At 34.0% G+C, this 18,498-nt stretch overlaps 1 protein-coding gene across 1 annotated transcript; it reads right to left on the bottom strand.

The window, feature by feature from the left end:
* Positions 1 to 3,498: 3,498 nt before the first annotated feature.
* LOC106364644 (cell wall protein RBR3-like) lies at positions 3,499 to 5,520 on the bottom strand. The gene is made up of 3 exons (XM_022690961.2): positions 5,098 to 5,520; positions 4,093 to 4,884; positions 3,499 to 4,004 (listed from the first exon to the last, which is right to left on the bottom strand). The coding sequence occupies exons 1-3, from the start codon at positions 5,443 to 5,445 to the stop codon at positions 3,729 to 3,731; spliced, it is 1,416 nt and encodes a 471-aa protein (XP_022546682.1). The 5' UTR covers positions 5,446 to 5,520; the 3' UTR covers positions 3,499 to 3,728.
* Positions 5,521 to 18,498: the final 12,978 nt, after the last annotated feature.

Consider the following 18,498-nt stretch of genomic DNA (forward strand, 5'->3'; position numbering starts at 1 on the left):
ATATTATGGGGGACCATAATTACATTTTCATTGTAAGAAAGATATGGAAAAAAATTATTAAATTTAGGAAAAATAGAAAATAGAGTTAACTGATTATTTCCGTATTGGTTGCTTTATATTTAGAAAATTATTTTTTTATCCATAGTGAAATAAAAGGAAAGAGATTATGACATTTGAAAATCTCGAGATTTGGAGATAAAAATAGTAAAATACTAATTCATGTGGGGTCCTTTGTGTCTTCAAACACACTCATTGTGTTGATTCTCGAACTTAGCAAGCACCTTTGTTTTGTAATCAAAATGTCTAGTAAATGTGTGGGGTTTGATTAGTGATGTCCTAATCTCTACTCGAAAGAATCCAATCTTTCCCATTAATCTTTGGCTGGGCGAGCAAGGTTATTATGAAAATCGTAATTTTAATTTTACAACGAATATTTGCTTTTCTTAATTGTTTGTAATGTTAGGAGTATTAATCATTTACGTTTATTAGCTGAACTAGAGATTTTTTCCGCGCTTCGCGCGGATTGTGTCTTATAAATTTATATTATTTATAATATTATTTGTCGGTTTTTTTCTTTTACATTAACTTCTTGTTTTTCCAATGTTAGTTTTTCTTAATTTAAATTTATATGTTTATAATTTTTCATTTTTTTGTTGTAATTATATTTTTATTGATGGTTTTTTGTATGTGACATAAACTTTTTGAAATTTTAAAATAATGTTATATATAGTACTATTAACACATTAAAGAAGAGAAACATATTCAAGCACATTTTACACTGATTTTATATGCATAATTTTAAACATTATATATGTATATATTATAAGTTTGAAACATGTAAATGCTTTCTAAAGCTAAATACTTGTTCTGAGTTTACATAACTTATCGAAAGTTTTATCTATTTTTAAATTCAAATTACAGAAAAATATATATCAAAAAGTCAGTATAGATGGGTCTTTTGGGCTTTTAAATCAACACTGAAAAATTACATGAATCAGATAACAACAGTTTTATAAACAACTGGATAAAATTTGACTGAGCCAAAGATTTTGACACAATATGTTCTTTCTTCTTCAAATTACGAAGAGCCTATAGGCACAAGAAAAAAAATCATAATTTTTGTTTTCACTTATATAACATTTTTTATCTTTTACACACGGAGTTTATTACACTGCTATAAGCAATGGAGAACTCTATTCATATAAGATTCACATCTATGCATTTTGACAAAGAAGAATTTTAGCCATCTTTAGTTTCGGAATGGACCAACTTCAGTCATATGCACTATATTTTCTCTATGATTCAAATCTTACAATTTTAATATATGTGCAGATTTCCATGTGAAAAAGCATGCACGCCATTTATCATTCAACCTATTACTTTTTCCAAAGTAAACACTATAATCCTCGTTTGGTTAGCTCCACAAACTAATCTCTTTAGATCAGTTTACTAAAAAATATGGATACTAATGTCAGAAAAGAATATAAACACTATCAACAACAAATATTGGCATAAAACTATTTGGTTCAAGGAACATATTCCACGTAATGTGTTTATATCATGGCTGGCTTTGCGGAGAAGACTGCCAACCAAGGATCGCTTGAGGCGTTGGGAGTTAAATGTCTCAGGAACGTGCGTCCTTTGTAATCTGGAAATAGAGACTCACCATCATCTCTTCTTTGAGTGCTCTTTATCTCGTTTGATATGGGAGCCTTTTGCTGCTGAAGTTTGGATTTCTCCTCCGGCTGATCTACAGTATGTTGCAGCCTGGATCAATCAACCTCGCGTCAACGCAGATGCGCATGCTACTTCAGTTATCAAGCTCTACTTTCAGTCATCTATCTACCTGCTGTGGAAAGAGCGTAATGCTCGTGTGTTCACAGCTGTCTCTTCACCTTCATCAGTCATCCTTGCCTCTCTCGACCGTATAATGCGTGACCGTCTCCTCTCTTACTCGGCAAGTTCTTCTTTCTCCTCTTCTCTACTTCTTTTTTATATTTCTTGTATAAAACCTCTTTAAGGCTTTTTTTACCTTGAGTTGTTGGTGGTTGTTTTTGTTTCCTTGTTGTAATAGGTTGTTTAAAAACAACAGTGTAACCTTTCAAAAAATGATAATCTTAACATCTTACCAAAAAAAAAAAACAAATATTGACTTATTTATGTGAATATATATTTTATTTTAAATAATTTTAGTGGACGAAGAAAACATCATAATTTGTACAACAAATTTTCTTAGATTCACCTCATCATACTCACCATTTTACCATTTTAATTATATAATTTTACATGAGATTTTTCATCCTCCCTGGTTATTTCTCTTTATTTATAACTACAATATAAAGTTATAAACTATATATATATTATAAATTAATATTTTATTTACCCTTGAAATCTAATGATTAAAAATAGAACATAATTCAATATAGATATATGATTCTATTAATAAATTAACAGTTACAAATATGAAATTTCTAGAAATATTAAAAGTCATATGTTAGTTAATTATCTTCTAAATGACATCTATTTCTAATTCTTTATTGATGAGAATATTTTGGCTGAGGTGGATAGTCCCAAAAGCCTTGAATTTAGTTCCTTTTATATAGTAGGATGTGTTTTTATCAAACTTTAAAAGTATTTAATGAAAAATCACACATCTATGCGCATAAATAAATAACGACAACTTTTGTAACAGTTAAAACGCAAACTCGCATTAACACTGGATTAAAGTTCACGGTCGTTAATGTCCTATAATCAGTAAATCATAGTGATGTATATAGATAGACATACAGACAAATAGATATAAGCGGATTTGGCGAAATCATGGAAGACATTTTATTAACAAATTATTCCTCCACTATTAGTGACGAATGGAATGGGATTTTGTCCGTATTATCTATCTAACGAAGCATGTGGCTGAAGCTTCGTTGTCCGAAGATTTTTCTCGTTCATCCTCCTGACGTAGCCATAACCAGCTTGGCCACGTGAAGTTTGACTTCTATCCTGGTTATGATATCGTTGGTTTGAAGTTTTGCATCAACTCTCCTCACCAAAGACTTTTATTAATTAATTAATTAATTAATTAATGAGTATTTCATGCATTAAATTGTACTATTGCGACGAGTTTAAGTAAAACTAACACCATTTGAATTTTTGAAGTTTTGTCCGGGCTTTTAACTACGCATTGACTCCCATAATAAACCATGTGTAGTAATGATGAATCTAAAGCATTCTAACTAGTTTGAAACCATTTAAGCAAAAAAAAAAACTAGTTTGTAACCATAATAATTAACTTATTATAATTATGCAGATGTGGCTATGTATATTAGTCATGGAGTAGATGCTTCAGTCGCGTGGTATTGTGGTTTGAGCATTTTTGGCAATCAATGTCTTTTGGAAACGTAGATTTCCTAATGAAAAAGCAGAACGCTTTTTTTTTTTAGTTTTGTAACCAAAAGTAAATATATATTATGGATAATTCCACTTAGAAAATAGAGAAAATTACCACAAAAATTTCTTTCATTAATCATCACTTTTGGATGTTAGCATATAGAATGCTTACAATCTATATGTACTTATACATAGTTATTATTTTGCATAGGTCGGTCAATAGATATATTGCTAGCCTACACCGATATTTGTTTTATTTGCAATCAAAAATAAAAATCTCTAAATTATTAGCTATTGGTTACTAGTTTGCCAACTTGGTGAAGTTACACCTTAGCTTCAGTTCAATTTGCCTGCGCTGTTCCCCTGGAGTCTGATGTAGAAGTAGAAGTAGAAGTAGTTGTCGAAGTTTCACTCTTAATAGCAACCTCAACGAACTGGGTTGTGACTTGTTCCCACTTGGTGATTGTCGTCTTAATCTCTGCTTGTTGTTCTGGTGTGCATGTCATTGCTCCTCCTTTCTTGCTTTGATTTTGGCTTACAATTTTAGCGTAGATTGCATTTAGCTCTTCCATATTCTTTATCACTTCTGTTTGGTAAGTTTCCATTGACTTCTTTACCTGTCGATATTACCAAGAAAGAAAAAAAATATGTATATTGACGTTTGGTTATTAATATTCTAAATGAAATATGCATTTTGTAATTTACTTCTGCTGATTTGTTTCCAATTCTTGAACGAATAAATTGCATGGCATCACCTATTTTCCCAACAGCACCTTTGATCATAGAGAACAAGCCTCCTTTTTTCTTAGGAGAAGCAACCTTTGCGGAACCTGCCATGGTACTCTTTAGCTTCTCGAAAAATTGCTTGTATTCCTCCTTCGGTGGACACTTCTTCTCTAGGTTCATTAGGAATGTCATAACTTGTTCGGAAGTCTGAGTCTCGACTTCTGTCACTGTCACCTCCGTGGTCTGGCTAGTAGTTGCACTTCCACTTGAAGCAGTGTTCTTGGTACCTTGAGATTGATTGTTTGTATCCGTAGAGGGAGTTCCAGCTCCAGGATTTGAACCAGCTGACGGCTTGTTTGATGGACTTCCAGTAGCGCTTCCGGAGTTAGGACTCGAAGAGCCTCCAGTGGTACCTTGAGATTCATTGTTTGTATCCGTAGAGGGAGTACCTTGAGATTTATTGTTTTTGTCCGCAGAGGGAGTACCTTGAGATTCATTGTTTGTATCCGTAGAGGGAGTTCCAGCTCCGGGATTTGAACCAGCAGAGCCTTCAGTGTTTGTTGTGCTAACTACCATAGTGTTTGTGATCTTAACAATCACAGTCTGCCACTTCAAGATCCCATCTTTGATTTCTTTCAGCTGTTCAGGTGTTAGTGTCGTGGTTGCTTTCTCTTCTTTCTTGCGGCCACCCAAAATTCTACCAGCCAAGGATTTCATAAACTTAAAGGTTTCGATAGCTTCCTGTTTCTCCTCTTGAATTTCCCTCTTTATCTATAATACGTATGCATTCGATGAATTAAATACAAATAGTTTATTAATTAGCATACGGCCCAGTCAGGAGTATAAACAAAGGAACCGATCGGTTAGCGCATGTAATTATTATGTAATATATTATGAAAAAAAAACATAAAACTTTATTTGAGCGTATGAAAAATTTCAAAATGTCAGAACGGCACTGATAATATAATAACCTCCTTCACATACCCTTCCAATAGCAAAAGAGGCAATGGTTTTGAGGATGCCTGCTTCTTTGGCCTTCATGTCATCATCATCCTTTTTGCCAGATGTTTTTAGTGGGCAAACATACTTGGCAAATCCTCTGAGTTTGTCGAAGAACATTTTGAATTTGCTTGTTTTAGGACATTCTTTCTCGAGGTCCCCCACAAATACCATCACTACTTGAACAGTGTAGCCTTCCACATCACCCACCGTCTTCGGATCTTCAATCTGAGGCAAAGATGGCTTTAGCTTCAGAAAAGCTGAAGCCGCGTCAAAAAGGGTTACAGATGCAAATAGAAGGGTGAAGCATAACAATAGATGAACTCTTGCCATTATTCTTTTCTCTTTTTTTTTAATAAGAAAATTATATATTTTTGTTTGTAAGGAATGAATTGAATGACCTGAATCGAAATGGAACTACTTGTTTGTTTTTATAGTGTTTTTAATGTTCTATGTTTAGAGTCGTGGATCCTATAACTATTGAGAATTTGATGGTCTAAGGTCGAAATTATAGCAAAGAGTTTAACGGTTCTTGCGCTTCACAAATCATTGACGGTATACCACGAAAATAAAAGATATAGGTATCTCATCTAAAAATATCATTTAATAAATTGCTATCATAAATTACATGTTTTAGTTGGATATATAACATGTTATTTCCCACTATATATAACATGGTGCTTTTTCTAACATATTACATCCATTTTGCCATGATAGAAACACGTGATCCATATATTATTTTAGTAGTTACATGTCACAAACATATATAGTCCTGTAAGAAAAAAATGGGGCATAAGTTGGTATCACTATAAATATGATGTTATATTGGTCATTAACATGTTATATCATGAAATATTGTGGTGTATTATAAAAAAAATTGTTTATAGAACGTTTTATCAGTATAAAAATATCATGTTGGCTTTGAATAGTGACCAAGATAATGAATAAAAACACTATGTTCTTTAGCATTTTTTAAATATTTTATCATTTATGAAGAATATGTTTTTCATTTTTCTTCATTTCTTTATTTGTAAATAATTATAAAAACAAATATATTTTTATCAATTTTGATAAGAAAACATCATTTCTAAAATTTTATTCCTATTTATTTTTTTTCTGTCCGTTCCTATTATTCCTACGATGATTATCAGTTACACCCATTATATTGAGCATTACAATTTAAAAGTGAACTAGTTTTTTTTTTGTTACTCCGTTCTTCAAACAACCAAAAGTTCAAATTCACAAGTTCCATTTCTTGTTAACAATTCACAAGATTCTTATAATAAAATTGATTTCTATCCTTCAAACAATCATCATGCTGTTTTATCATTTTAAATTCAGAATAAGTTTTTTTTTGTAAACAATAAGTTAAAGTACTAGTATTTAAATCTCATGTGAATTCATTTGCATGGGTATTTTTTTTGTCAACTTTGCATGGATATATTATATACTTGTGTTGTGTTTGTACATAAATAACTAAGACATGTTTAGAGGAAGAAGAAAACAAAAATACGCATGCAACAGTGTGCAATGATCCAGACCTAAACCACGAAGTGTGTTCATTATTCTCTTCTTTTTTATTTTCATTATTCTTATTTCTTAGGATTCTTGAAATCTTGAACTTTTTGTGCTATCTTTTGATTTTGTTGTTTTTCATTTTTTGTGTCCCATGTCCTAAAAAAAAGCTCCTGCTTTTGTAGCTCTACACGCACCCCAACACACACAAGTCAACCCCAACTTTTTTTAATCTTTTTCAACAAAAATGAAAAATTTATACCATAACTAATCTACTTCTACGTTTAACATATTGTTTCTTCTTTTTTAATTGTAAATGACGTTTAACATATTGTTACATGTACTAAAACAATCACTTTTATGGAGTATTAAAAGAGGATATAGCATAGAAAATATATAAGTTTTAACACATCTTAGATGGACGAGTGAAATCAGGATTTTATTTTGAACGTGTCTAATTGTGTATACGCGAAAGCACTACGTGTTCACTCTATGATGAATGTAAAAGTAAATTAGTGATGATAATTGACCTCGGCGTTGTTCAAACAAAAAGGTGAGAAAAAGAAACGATTTACAAAGTTCGAACAAAATCATTAGTTGCATAGTTTGCTTTGCCTTTCAGGCAAAGGCGTGAAAGCCCACATAGGAAACAAACTCACAACGCGCCTCGGCTTTCGCAAGCGTCACGCTTTTTCATGGCAATACTTTAATTTTCGCTAACTATCTCCAATGAAACTGCAAAACACTATTCCCTCTGTTTTTAATTATAAGTAGTTTTACTTAAAAGCACAAATATTTAGAAAATTGTTATCTAAAAAAATATATCATTTAATCAATTAATTCAACCAATTATAAAAAGCTTAATATTATTTTATTGGTCACACAATATCCAATAAATGAAAAAGGTACATTGAAATATGTAAACTACTTATATTGTGAAACAAACTCTTTTTGCTAAAACTACCTACATTTAAAAACAGAGGGAGTATTTTAGTGTAATTTTTGCACCAAATCATCTCTAATAAAACTGCAAAATCACATAATTTTAGTGCAACACTAAAATTTAACACCAAATTTGGTGTGATACTATTCACCACACTAAAACACTATTCATTCCACTAAAACACTATTCATTTATTTTATTACTAAAACATACAATTAAATAAATGATAAATAAAAAATTTATACATATAATATTATAAAATAGTTTTAGTGTGAAGTTTAGTGTTATGGTTGGAGAAAACATTTGTTTTAGTGTTGAAATTACACTAAAATAGTGTAGTTTTGACACTAAAATAGTGTTAGTGGTTGGAGATGCTCTTAGCCCAAAAGGAAAAAATAAAAAATAGTAATAAATGTGATGATTTCGCCACATCAGAGCAAACATTAAAAGTCTCCGTTGCCGGAACTCGCACCCGGGTCTCTCGGATGAAAGCTGAATATCCTGACCAGCTAGACTACAACGGATATTTGTTAACTATTCTCCCATAATCTAATTATCATGTCCTTTTCCTAAAACATCATCAAAGGTTTCTCAGTTTTTTTAACCATTGATAGATGTCTAGATAACCAAAACATTTGAATGTCGTACATATTGTCAGAAAATTAAAAAAAAAAAAACATCTACCAAAAATTATGAAATTTGTTTTGAAAGATAATCAGACAATAGCGTTAGCAGCACTTGCAATCCTTGGCCAAAGATCAGCTCACTCTTTACCAATAGGACCAGTGATCGCAGAACCTTTCATTTCTCCCTTGGGGTTCACAATGACTCCAGCATTATCTTCGAAGTACATGAAAACACCATCCTTTCGGCGCCACGGCTTCCGCTGCCTAACAAAGGTTTCTCAGTTTATGAGCGAAAAATATTGAAAATTGTTTGGTATCTGTGTTTTGTTTTGTTTTCTATATTTAACAAAATGGTTCGTCTGTTTACATTATAAGCTGTTTTGAAAGGTGAATGTCATAGTTTACTTAGGTTTCCGATAGAGTCAAGTTTCTTACCCCATTTTCCATGAAAAGATAGAATCAATAGCATATCTATACTGTTGCAGATCATTTGTTTTAATGAAGTCATTGCCCATATATTACCAAGATAATTTCGCGTAAAGCCCTAAAGAACAAAGGAACAATTTTGCATTCTTAACTCATCATTGTAGCTTTATGTGTATGTAGTTTTGTAGCTTTATGTGTATGTAGTTCCAATTGTTGATATCACATTCTTAGTAGCCAAACACTATATTTCTTAAAAAAGCGGTAGCCTCTACTTAGGACCTGACTGGTTCAAACGCAGCGGTTGTGGTTGCGGGAGTTTGCGGATGCGGGTGGTTGCAGTTTCCAGCGGCTTTAAGAAATTTTTACGACTGGTTCGGTGGTTAGAAATTGGTGCGTTTGCGGGATACTTATGACTTGTTAAAAAAGCGGTAGCCTCTACTTAAATATTTTTTTATTAAAAATAACAATAAAATTTAATATTTTAAATATTTTTTATTAAAAATAATAAATATTAATCTATTTATAATTAAAATTAAATTATTTTTTTAAAAATTTTCTATTTAAAAATAATATTTTAAAAAAAAATCTTTTTTTTTTAGGTTTTGCGGGTTGGCGGGTACCCGCACTGAATTTTGGCTGACCCGCATCCGCCCCGCATAAAAATCACTCAACCCGCACCCGCACCCACGAACCAAATTTTTCAAATCACTCGATCCGCACCCGCCCCGCAGCGGGTCAAATGGGGCGGGGCCCGCGGATAATGATTCATATTCCCAGCACTACTGGTTAACTACCAAATACAACAGCGGTTAAATAATAAATTAACAATATTTATATTTTATATAATTATAAAAAATATCAAAAATCATAATATTATAATAAATATGAAAATTATATTTAGAAAGTTATAGTTTTCCATTTTAATATTATAGAAAATATTTTTATTTTAAAATTTTATAATATTATTTAAAATATAATAGATATATTTTAGTATTTTTATAATTCCAATTTAAATTTTTTATTTTTATTTTTATATGGTTTTTGGAAAAAAATGAAAAAAATTTATCCTCCCGCAACCGCCCGCAACCGCAAACGCTAGCTGGAACCAGCTTTTGATTTTAAGAGGTTTGAAGCGGTTTGATGTGATTTGTAACGGTTTGTATGATTGTTTCGAAACGCTGTCAACCGCTAGCAACCGCAAAAACTGCGTTTGCGGGTGTTAGCGGGGAAACCAGTTAGGCCCTTATTCTACAATAAAATGGATATTAACTTTAGTGTATTGAGAAACACAACGATAAGTTCATCAAACTGAGATCTTTTTTTTTAATTGAATTTGAGATGTTTGTTAACTTGTACTAGAGATTAATCTGCACGTCTGTGCGGATATTAATTTTTACCATTTTATAAATTGTTTAATAATATTTCTAAACACATAAGTTATGTTGATATTTTAGATTCTTACAAACCTATACGGACCAAGAAGGATCCGAGTCCGATACCAAAAACGATCCGTATCCTAACAGATCGGTTGAATTCTTGTCATGAATGAATCAATTTTATTTAAATTTATGAAATTATTTTGGTTAACACGTAAAATAAATGTTGTCGAATTATTATTGTAAATATAATTAATGAAGTTATTACGAAGAGTAAAAATTGGAATGTCAAAAATCTAATAAAAACACTTAAAATAAGTAAGTTCTATTTTGTACTATGTAATAAATGAAGCCGAGTTAATTAGATAAGATAATAAATGAAGTGGTTATAATTAATCTTAAAAAGAAGAAAATATGTAAAAAATCACTTAAAATTAAGCAAATATTATTTTGTACTTCATTCTTAATTGAATAGATGTATAGTTCTTAATTTATCCGGCTACATCTAAAACCTGCATTAGAATAGATGTATAATTCTTAATTTATCCGGCTACATCTAAAACCTGCGTAGTGTGACGATGACATTTTAGTTTACAAGTTAAGGTCGTTGTGAGATGAAGTGAGATCCACAGCTCCGATAATTAATGTAAGAAGACAGCTTATTATTTTTACTTTTTTTTTGCAGGTCACTAGTTTCACTAAGAGCATCTCTAAAACACGGAGAAATTTTACTTTTATACTTTTACACTTTCTTTGATATCACTTTTCATATATACACATAAAAGGAGTACATTTTCAGAAATACATAAATCATTGATATCACTCAAATTACCCTAAAGACTGTTACTCTCATCAAAAGATGTCGAGTTATAGTACTTAGGGATCGAATCCACAAGGAGCTAGGGAACCGATTAGATCTAATAGTTATATGATTAAGCTAGGCTAATAGGTTTTAAAGCAGTAAATAAAGCAAGTAATAAATAAAACAATAAACAAGATGAACAAGGTAATTGTTCAGCTTGGCAAGGAGTAGTTTGATGGAAGGATGGTTGATAGATCTAGTGTTTCTATTCAGGTGTTGGAGATTATAATTCCTATAGGTACCTATTTGTTGCATGCATGATATGTTAGAGCTCAACCGCTTAACTCAGTGATCAGCTGTTGCATGTTTCACTGGTTAACTCGCTAGATCTCGTGTCTCAACGATTAGTATGTTGACAACGAAAGAGTGTCGATCGATGGTCCTATAGGGACGTCGACTGATACACCTTTGCCTATGTCGACCGATAGTCAGTTGAGGACATCGATCGACGGGTTCTAGCCAGGCCAAGGCGCGAGTATGATATGCCCTATTAAGATACTAAATTGGCGGTAAGCCCTCTCTAGCAGTCCTAATATGATAGATAGATGTGAGGATGGGATAACAAGGGTGCTTGAGTATGCAATCCTATGATCAAGTTCTAGTTAATTACTCTAAAACAAGTAATGAATACAAATCTATCAAGAATATCACAACAAGGCAGATCTATAGTTTGAGGCTAATCCCATAAACCTATCTGAACCCTAAACCTAACAGGTAGATCTATTCAGACATGAAGTTTGTCACAGAAATCATAGATGAATAGATATAAAACTGAAATAGAATAGATAAGAAAACCAATGGAGTTCCAGGAGGACTCTGATAGGAGTTCCTCCCTTCTCTCCTCTCAGAGAAACAATGGAAATGAAAGTGTGTAGAAAGCGTAGCCGTCAACAATGGCTTAGAAATAACATAAATAAGGTTTCTGGTCGTCCAATGGTATTCTGGTAATTTGTGGTCACTTCTGGTCATAAAATATACAAGGCCCACGATCTTGGATCTCCATCGATCGATGTGCAGAGTGCTGCATCGATCGACGCGGCTTCCTCTTCTCGGCAGCTTCCTCTCCCGAGGCAGACTGACCACTCTTCACTAAAACGGGCATAACTTCTGCTACAGAATGCTGATTGACCTAAGATCGGTGGCATTGGAAAGATAACTCAAAGCTCTATCTTGTGTCAAAATATGAGCTCAATCTAAAGGTCGGAAAGTCTCCATCCATAGCTAAACATCTGACGCGCCTGTGCAATTCTGCACCTCCAAAGGCTCCAAAAGACTTCAAAACCACCATATTTCTCCTAAACGTCCCTGAACCTGTAAATACTCTAAATAAACTCCAAAACATAATAATTGTATCTAAAAATACTTTAAAACACTTATAGACCATGATTAAAAATGGGTAAAATATATGGTCTATCAACTCCCCCAGACTTACCCTTTTGCTTGTCCTCAAGCAAAACAGACGGGTAGTCTCTCTGAAAGAGATTTTGAAAACAACAGGGACTCACATGATTTAAAACTTAGAATCATCACCGCTACAATATTGCAATCCACATCTTAGAAGTCCTAATCACAGAAGTACATTATACAATATCCTAGCTTAGCAACCAAATTCACCTAGCCAACATCTTAGCAAATCATGTCTGACATTCCCCTCTACCAACCTCATTTCTTAACATAAATAAATGTGTATGCTTTACCTTGGGAGTATCGATCACAAGACACATGGACTCTTACCCCAACAGGTATCTGAGTAAACAGGTAATCTTGTTCTTGTTTCTTTTACTCTATATCTCCCTTCTCTGAATCTTTTTTATCTCAATTCCAATGAACAAAGATGCTGATGCAGTCCATCTTATTCACCTTCTTTTCGATTTTTATATATATATATATATATATATATTTTTTTTTTTATTATTTTTTTTTCTTTTTATTTTCTTGACAAAGTGTAAGCGAATAGTGGGGTCATCGGTAATGTATCTACCCTTCGCTTCCAACAATGTGTGATCATTCTATTAGAGTAGAATAATGGGGTCATCGGTAATGTACCTACCCCTCTAAACCGCAAGAAATCATCTCAATCTTTTATTTTATTTTATTAGGATGCCAAAGGGAGGAGATAAGGAAACCAAAATCACTCAGACTTTTACCTTTCAGACCTGAAGGAGAAATCCGATCCAGTGTATACCAAGCCCCAAAACAAGCAGTTAAGTCAAATTAGGTTCCTTCAAACAATCTCAGCAAGTGTGACCATAGTTGACAGATTGATCCACTTTAGTATCTTTAGTACTATCTGCAATCAGTAAGTCTAGAATGGTGCTAAATAGTGGTTAGATAACAAGCATGAATCTAATAAGTTCATTATCCCCTTCTTGACTCAATAAAAACATTTTTGAAAACATCATATAAAACTTAATAGATAAGCAAATATCAGTAAACATCCCCCCACACTTAATTACACTGTCCCCAATGTATATCTAGTCGGAGTTATGGTTAGAACATAAATAATAAGTAGATAATTTAACAAGTAAGAACGATAACCTGCTCGACATCAGTGTCGATCGACACAATGAAGAGACAATCGATCGATGTTGATGAAGTGCTGTCGATTGATAGTGACATGGTCTCATCGGTCGATGGCTAGAGCAATCATTCGACACAATGAAGAGACAATCGATTGTTGGATATGAAGCGCTGTCGAGCGATATCGAGCTGGTGTCATCGGTCGATGTGCTAAGCAATCGTCTACTCGGATCTGTTTTTTTTTTTTTTCATAAAAACTAACTAAAATACAATATTAGTATAACCTCCCCAGACTTGAACAACACTATCACTAGCGCTATCCAGTATAAGATTGGTGGGAAAATAAATCATAAAGACTATATTTAACAAGGAAAAACGGTATACCTGCTTGGATGTGAGTGTCGAGCAACACAGTTAAGTGGCGATCGATACTCTTGATGCTCTGTCGATTGATGCTACGTAGCCATCATCGATTCTCCTGCAATTTCGTCTTCCTCGGATCTTGTCCTTTTACTTAACATAAACAAAACATTTAATACAATTAATAAATAAATAATAAAACCAATAATTAATAAAAATAATAATAATAATATATATTTTTTCGATGAACAGTGCTCTGCTACAGTGTTGCTCGATGTTGCTGCTACAGTGTCTGTGCTACAGTACCGTCGTTACTGTTCATCTTTTAAATTTTTATTTTTATTTTTTTTATTTTTTACCTGAAATCTTTAGAAAACAAAGAATCAGTAATAAATGAAAGATAAACCATATTTAAAATTACCTAATAGTGGGTTGCCTCCCACTCAGCGCTTATTTTTAGTCATTAGCTTGACTTCTGGAGATCTGATTAAGTCCGCATAAGAATGAGAACTTGCTCCAAATCAAGTCTCAATGTTTACTCTTTGAAGCTTTATCATTCTTGTGTGAAAGCCTCCTACATAGGCCTTTTTCCTTTGTCTATCATCTCAACAATAAGGAGTGCTTTAAGTTTTGCATATGGATGTGAGAAGCATCTGCTGCGCACTTTTGATTTTCTGATACTATCTGAGAAGTAAGGAGTCAATGGTAATTGATAACCTCTTTTGGTTTGTTTCCGCTTCTTCCAATTTCTCTCCTTCTTTCCCACAAACTTGTGTAATCTCACTCTGGACTTCCTGGCATCATCTGAGAAGTGAGGAATCAATGATAACTGAGAACCTTCATTGATTCTTTTTTTCTTCTTCCAGTTCCTCCACTTCTTTCCCCCAGACTTGTCTGAATGCGTGGTGGTATCTCCATAAAAAATATTTCCACACAATTCATACTCATTCTGCTCTGATTCGCATCTGGTGTCGATCGATGGTATCTGATCGGTATCGATCGATGATGAAGTGTTAGTGTCGATCAATTCCGATTTGCTTATGTCGCTCGATGGTGCTTCTGCTGGGACTTCATCTACTTCATTTCTAAATCGCAGCCCTCTCTGATAAGCTTCTACATGATGTTGATCATTCAATACCTCAATGTAAGAACTCAGATACACACCTTTATCTGGTGGGATAGGAGATTCAACTTCAAACACTGCACATGGAACCATAATCTTCACAGGATCATGTATCTTCTTCACTCTTTTGCAAATCCCAACAGCTTCTTCTGCGCATATAGGTGGTCTTAGATGTTCGGGGACATCAATGTGTGATGTCTTAGACATGTGCATTATCTCCTCAATCGGTCCTGGTTCAATTGGGTATCCAGATAGTTCATCCAACCATGAGTACCGATCGATGCAATCGGGTGGGTATCGAGCGATACAGTCGGGTGTATGTTGATCGATGTTAGATGGCGACTGTAGATAGATGTCGTAGGGTGAGTGTCGATCGATCTCATCATGTTTATGTTGGTCGATGTCGTCAGCCTTTAAGGAATTTTCTAGACCTTTTTCCGAAGCGGGTTGATCATCAAGCTTCTGTCGAAGCTATTCTTCCAACTCCAGAAAGTCTTTCAGAGTGACTTTGTCGACATCTGAGGTAAGATCACATCTTGATTCATCGATGCTCTCTTGTGTCGAGTTTGCAATGTCCTGAGGACAACTCGATCTTTCAGGGATTTCAAGTGGAACCAATCGATGACAAAAGGCTGTGTCGTTCATTTCTAAGGTACTGGGGTCGATCGACGATGAGGTGGGGGTGACGATCGATATTATGGTAAGGGTGTTGATCGACGATGAGCTCCTGTTACTAATATCAGCAACTTCTACTGTGCTCAGCTTTCCAAACTCATGTTGCTCATCATCCTCCACCATATATTCCAGCGTAGACCTTATCTCAATCTCTAGATTTGATGCAGCATCATAGATAAATTTGTTGAGGAAGGCGTATCTGATGTCATTCCAGGTAGTGAGAGATCCTAGTGGCAACTTCCTGAACCAATATGCTGCTTCTCCAGCAAGAGAGTATGAAAATAATTTGCATAAATAGTAGTCTTCAGAGACTCCATTGCATTTGATGGTCGATGCCAGATCTACAAATGTTTCCAGGTGGCTAGTGGGATCTTCATGAGGAAAACCATGGAAAGAATGCTGACCCACAAGAGAGATATATGCAGGGTGCAGCTCAAAGACAGTATTATGAAGTGCTGAACGACGCAATGCAGACCTTTTAGCATAGGCATCCTCAGGATTGCTATAGTCTCTAATTGCCTTCGGTTGTCCAGTCCTAACATACACAGTGGTAGCATCAGGGATTGTAGAAGGTATCGATCGATGACAAATATTTGTATCGATCGTTTCTGAAGTGCGGATATCGATCGATTCTGAGTTACTACTGTCGATCGATGCTGAAGTCGGATCTTTTGTATCAGCTTCTTCTACTTTGCTATGCTCTCCTGATACATGATATTCATCATCCTCAATTGTATCATGGTTGACCAGTTTTTCTCTGTTCAGTTCGTCCTTCTGCTTACTCTCATCTGCATGGTGAACCTGAATGTTTGACTGCTTGACATGAGTTGTCGGTGTTCCAATATCTCCATTCTCCTCGCTGTAGATGAAGTCAATAATCTGACTCATACTAATCATTATTCTTTTCTCCCGTTCTTTAATCATGTAATCAAGCCTTTTACTTCGAGTTTCTACAGCCTCGCTGAAAAATTTGCCTATGAAAGCTTCTTTGATGTCTTCCCAGCAGGTTAGAGATCTTGGTTGCAGCTTACTGAACCAGCTAAAAGCATCTCTAGATAAACAATAGGGGAAGATCTTGCAGATAATGTGGTCTGCAGATATTTCATCGTGCATGTTTGCAGAGGTTAACTCCTCAAGTCTCTTGATAAGATCTTTGGGATCCTCATGAGGAAGACCGTAAAATGGATCCTCACTTCCCCAATCATACCATTGACTTGTCAGATTAAAGGTATTCGTCTCAGCCACATCAATTACATCAGGGATTACACTACCCTCTGCATTAATTAATTATCCTGTGAGGCTGCAAGGACGACCTTCTTCGTCTCGCCAAATACCTTTCTTGTCGATCTTAAGTATGAGCGCTTCGACCTTCTCTGTCTCTCCGTAAGTGGTGTTCGTCAAACACTCTATTTCTTAAAGAAGCGGTAGCCTCTACTTAGGACCTGACTGGTTCAAACGCAGCGGTTGCGGTTGCGGTTGCGGGAGTTTACAGATACGGGTGGTTGCAGTTTCCAGCGGCTTTAAGAGATTTGTACGACTGGTTCGGTGGTTAGAAATTGGTGCGTTTGCGGGTTACTTATGACTGGTTAACTACCAAATACAACACCGGTTAAATAATAAATTAACAATATTTATATTTTATATAATTATTAAAAATATCAAAAATCATAATATTATAATAAATATGAAAATTATATTTAGAAAGTTATAGTTTTACATTTAAATATTATAGAAAATATTTTTATTTTAAAATTTTATAATATTATTTAAAATATAATAGATATATTTAAGTATTTTTATAATTCCAATTTAGATTTTTTATTTTTATTTTTCTATGGTTTTTGGAAAAAATGAAAAAAATTTATCCTCCCGCAACCGCCCGCAACCGCAAACGTTAGCTGGAACCAGCTTTTAATTTTAAGAGGTTTGGAGCGGTTTGAAGCGATTTGTAACAGTTTGTATGATTGTTTCGAAACGCTGTCAACCGCTAGCAACCGCAAAAACTGCGTTTGCGGGTGTTAGCGGGAAAACCCGTCAGGCCCTTAGTCTACAATAAAATGGATATTAACTTTAGTGTATTGAGAAACACAACGATAAGTTCATCAAACTGAGATCTTTTTTTTAATCGAATTTGAGATGTTTGTTAACTTGTACTAGAGATTAATCTGCACGTCTGTGCGGATATTAATTTTTACCATTTTATAAATTGTTTAATAATATTTCTAAACACATAAGTTATGTTGATATTTTAGATTCTTACAAACCTATACGGACCAAGAAGGATCCGAGTCCGATACCAAAGCTTATTAGTGAGATGAAGTGAGATCCACAGCTCCAATAATTAATCTAAGAAGACAGCTTATTATTTTTACTTTTTTTTTGCAGGTCACTAGTTTCACTAAGAGCATCTCTAAAACACGGAGAAATTTTACTTTTACACTTTTACACTTTCTTTGATATCACTTTTCATATATACACATAAAAAGAGGACATTTTCAGAAATACATAAATCATTGATATCACTCAAATTACCCTAAAGAGTGTTACTCTCATCAAAAGAGGTCGAGTTATAGTACTTAGGGATCGAATCCACAAGGAGTTAGGGAACCGATTAGATCTAATAGTTATATGATTAAGCTAGGCTAATAAGTTTTAAAGCAGTAAATAAAGTAAGTAATAAATAAAGCAATAAACAAGATGAACAAGGTAATTGTTCAGCTTGGCAAGGAGTAGTTTGATGGAAGGATGGTTGATAGATCTAGGGTTTCTATTCAGGTGTTGGAGATTATAATTCCTATAGGTACCTATTTGTTGCATGCATGATATGTTAGAGCTCAACCACTTAACTCAGTGATCAGCTGTCGCATGTTTCACTGGTTAACTCGCTAGATCTCGTGTCTCAACGGTTAGTATGTTGACAACGAAAGAGTGTCGATCGATGGTCCCATAGGGACATCGAC

The sequence above is a fragment of the Brassica napus genome, chromosome A9 (genome assembly GCF_020379485.1).
Source record: "Brassica napus cultivar Da-Ae chromosome A9, Da-Ae, whole genome shotgun sequence".
In the NCBI taxonomy this organism is placed as follows: domain Eukaryota; kingdom Viridiplantae; phylum Streptophyta; class Magnoliopsida; order Brassicales; family Brassicaceae; genus Brassica; species Brassica napus.

What these genes read in the sequence shown, in the direction of transcription:
- LOC106364644 (XM_022690961.2), bottom strand. Translation starts at nt 5,445, where the DNA reads ATGGCAAGAGTTCATCTATTGTTATGCTTCACCCTTCTATTTGCATCT. An exon ending in CCTCTTTTGCTATTGGAAGG is followed by an intron (nt 4,885 to 5,097) that starts GTATGTGAAGGA and finishes TACGTATTATAG; the next exon opens with ATAAAGAGGGAAATTCAAGA. An exon ending in TTGGAAACAAATCAGCAGAA is followed by an intron (nt 4,005 to 4,092) that starts GTAAATTACAAA and finishes TAATATCGACAG; the next exon opens with GTAAAGAAGTCAATGGAAAC.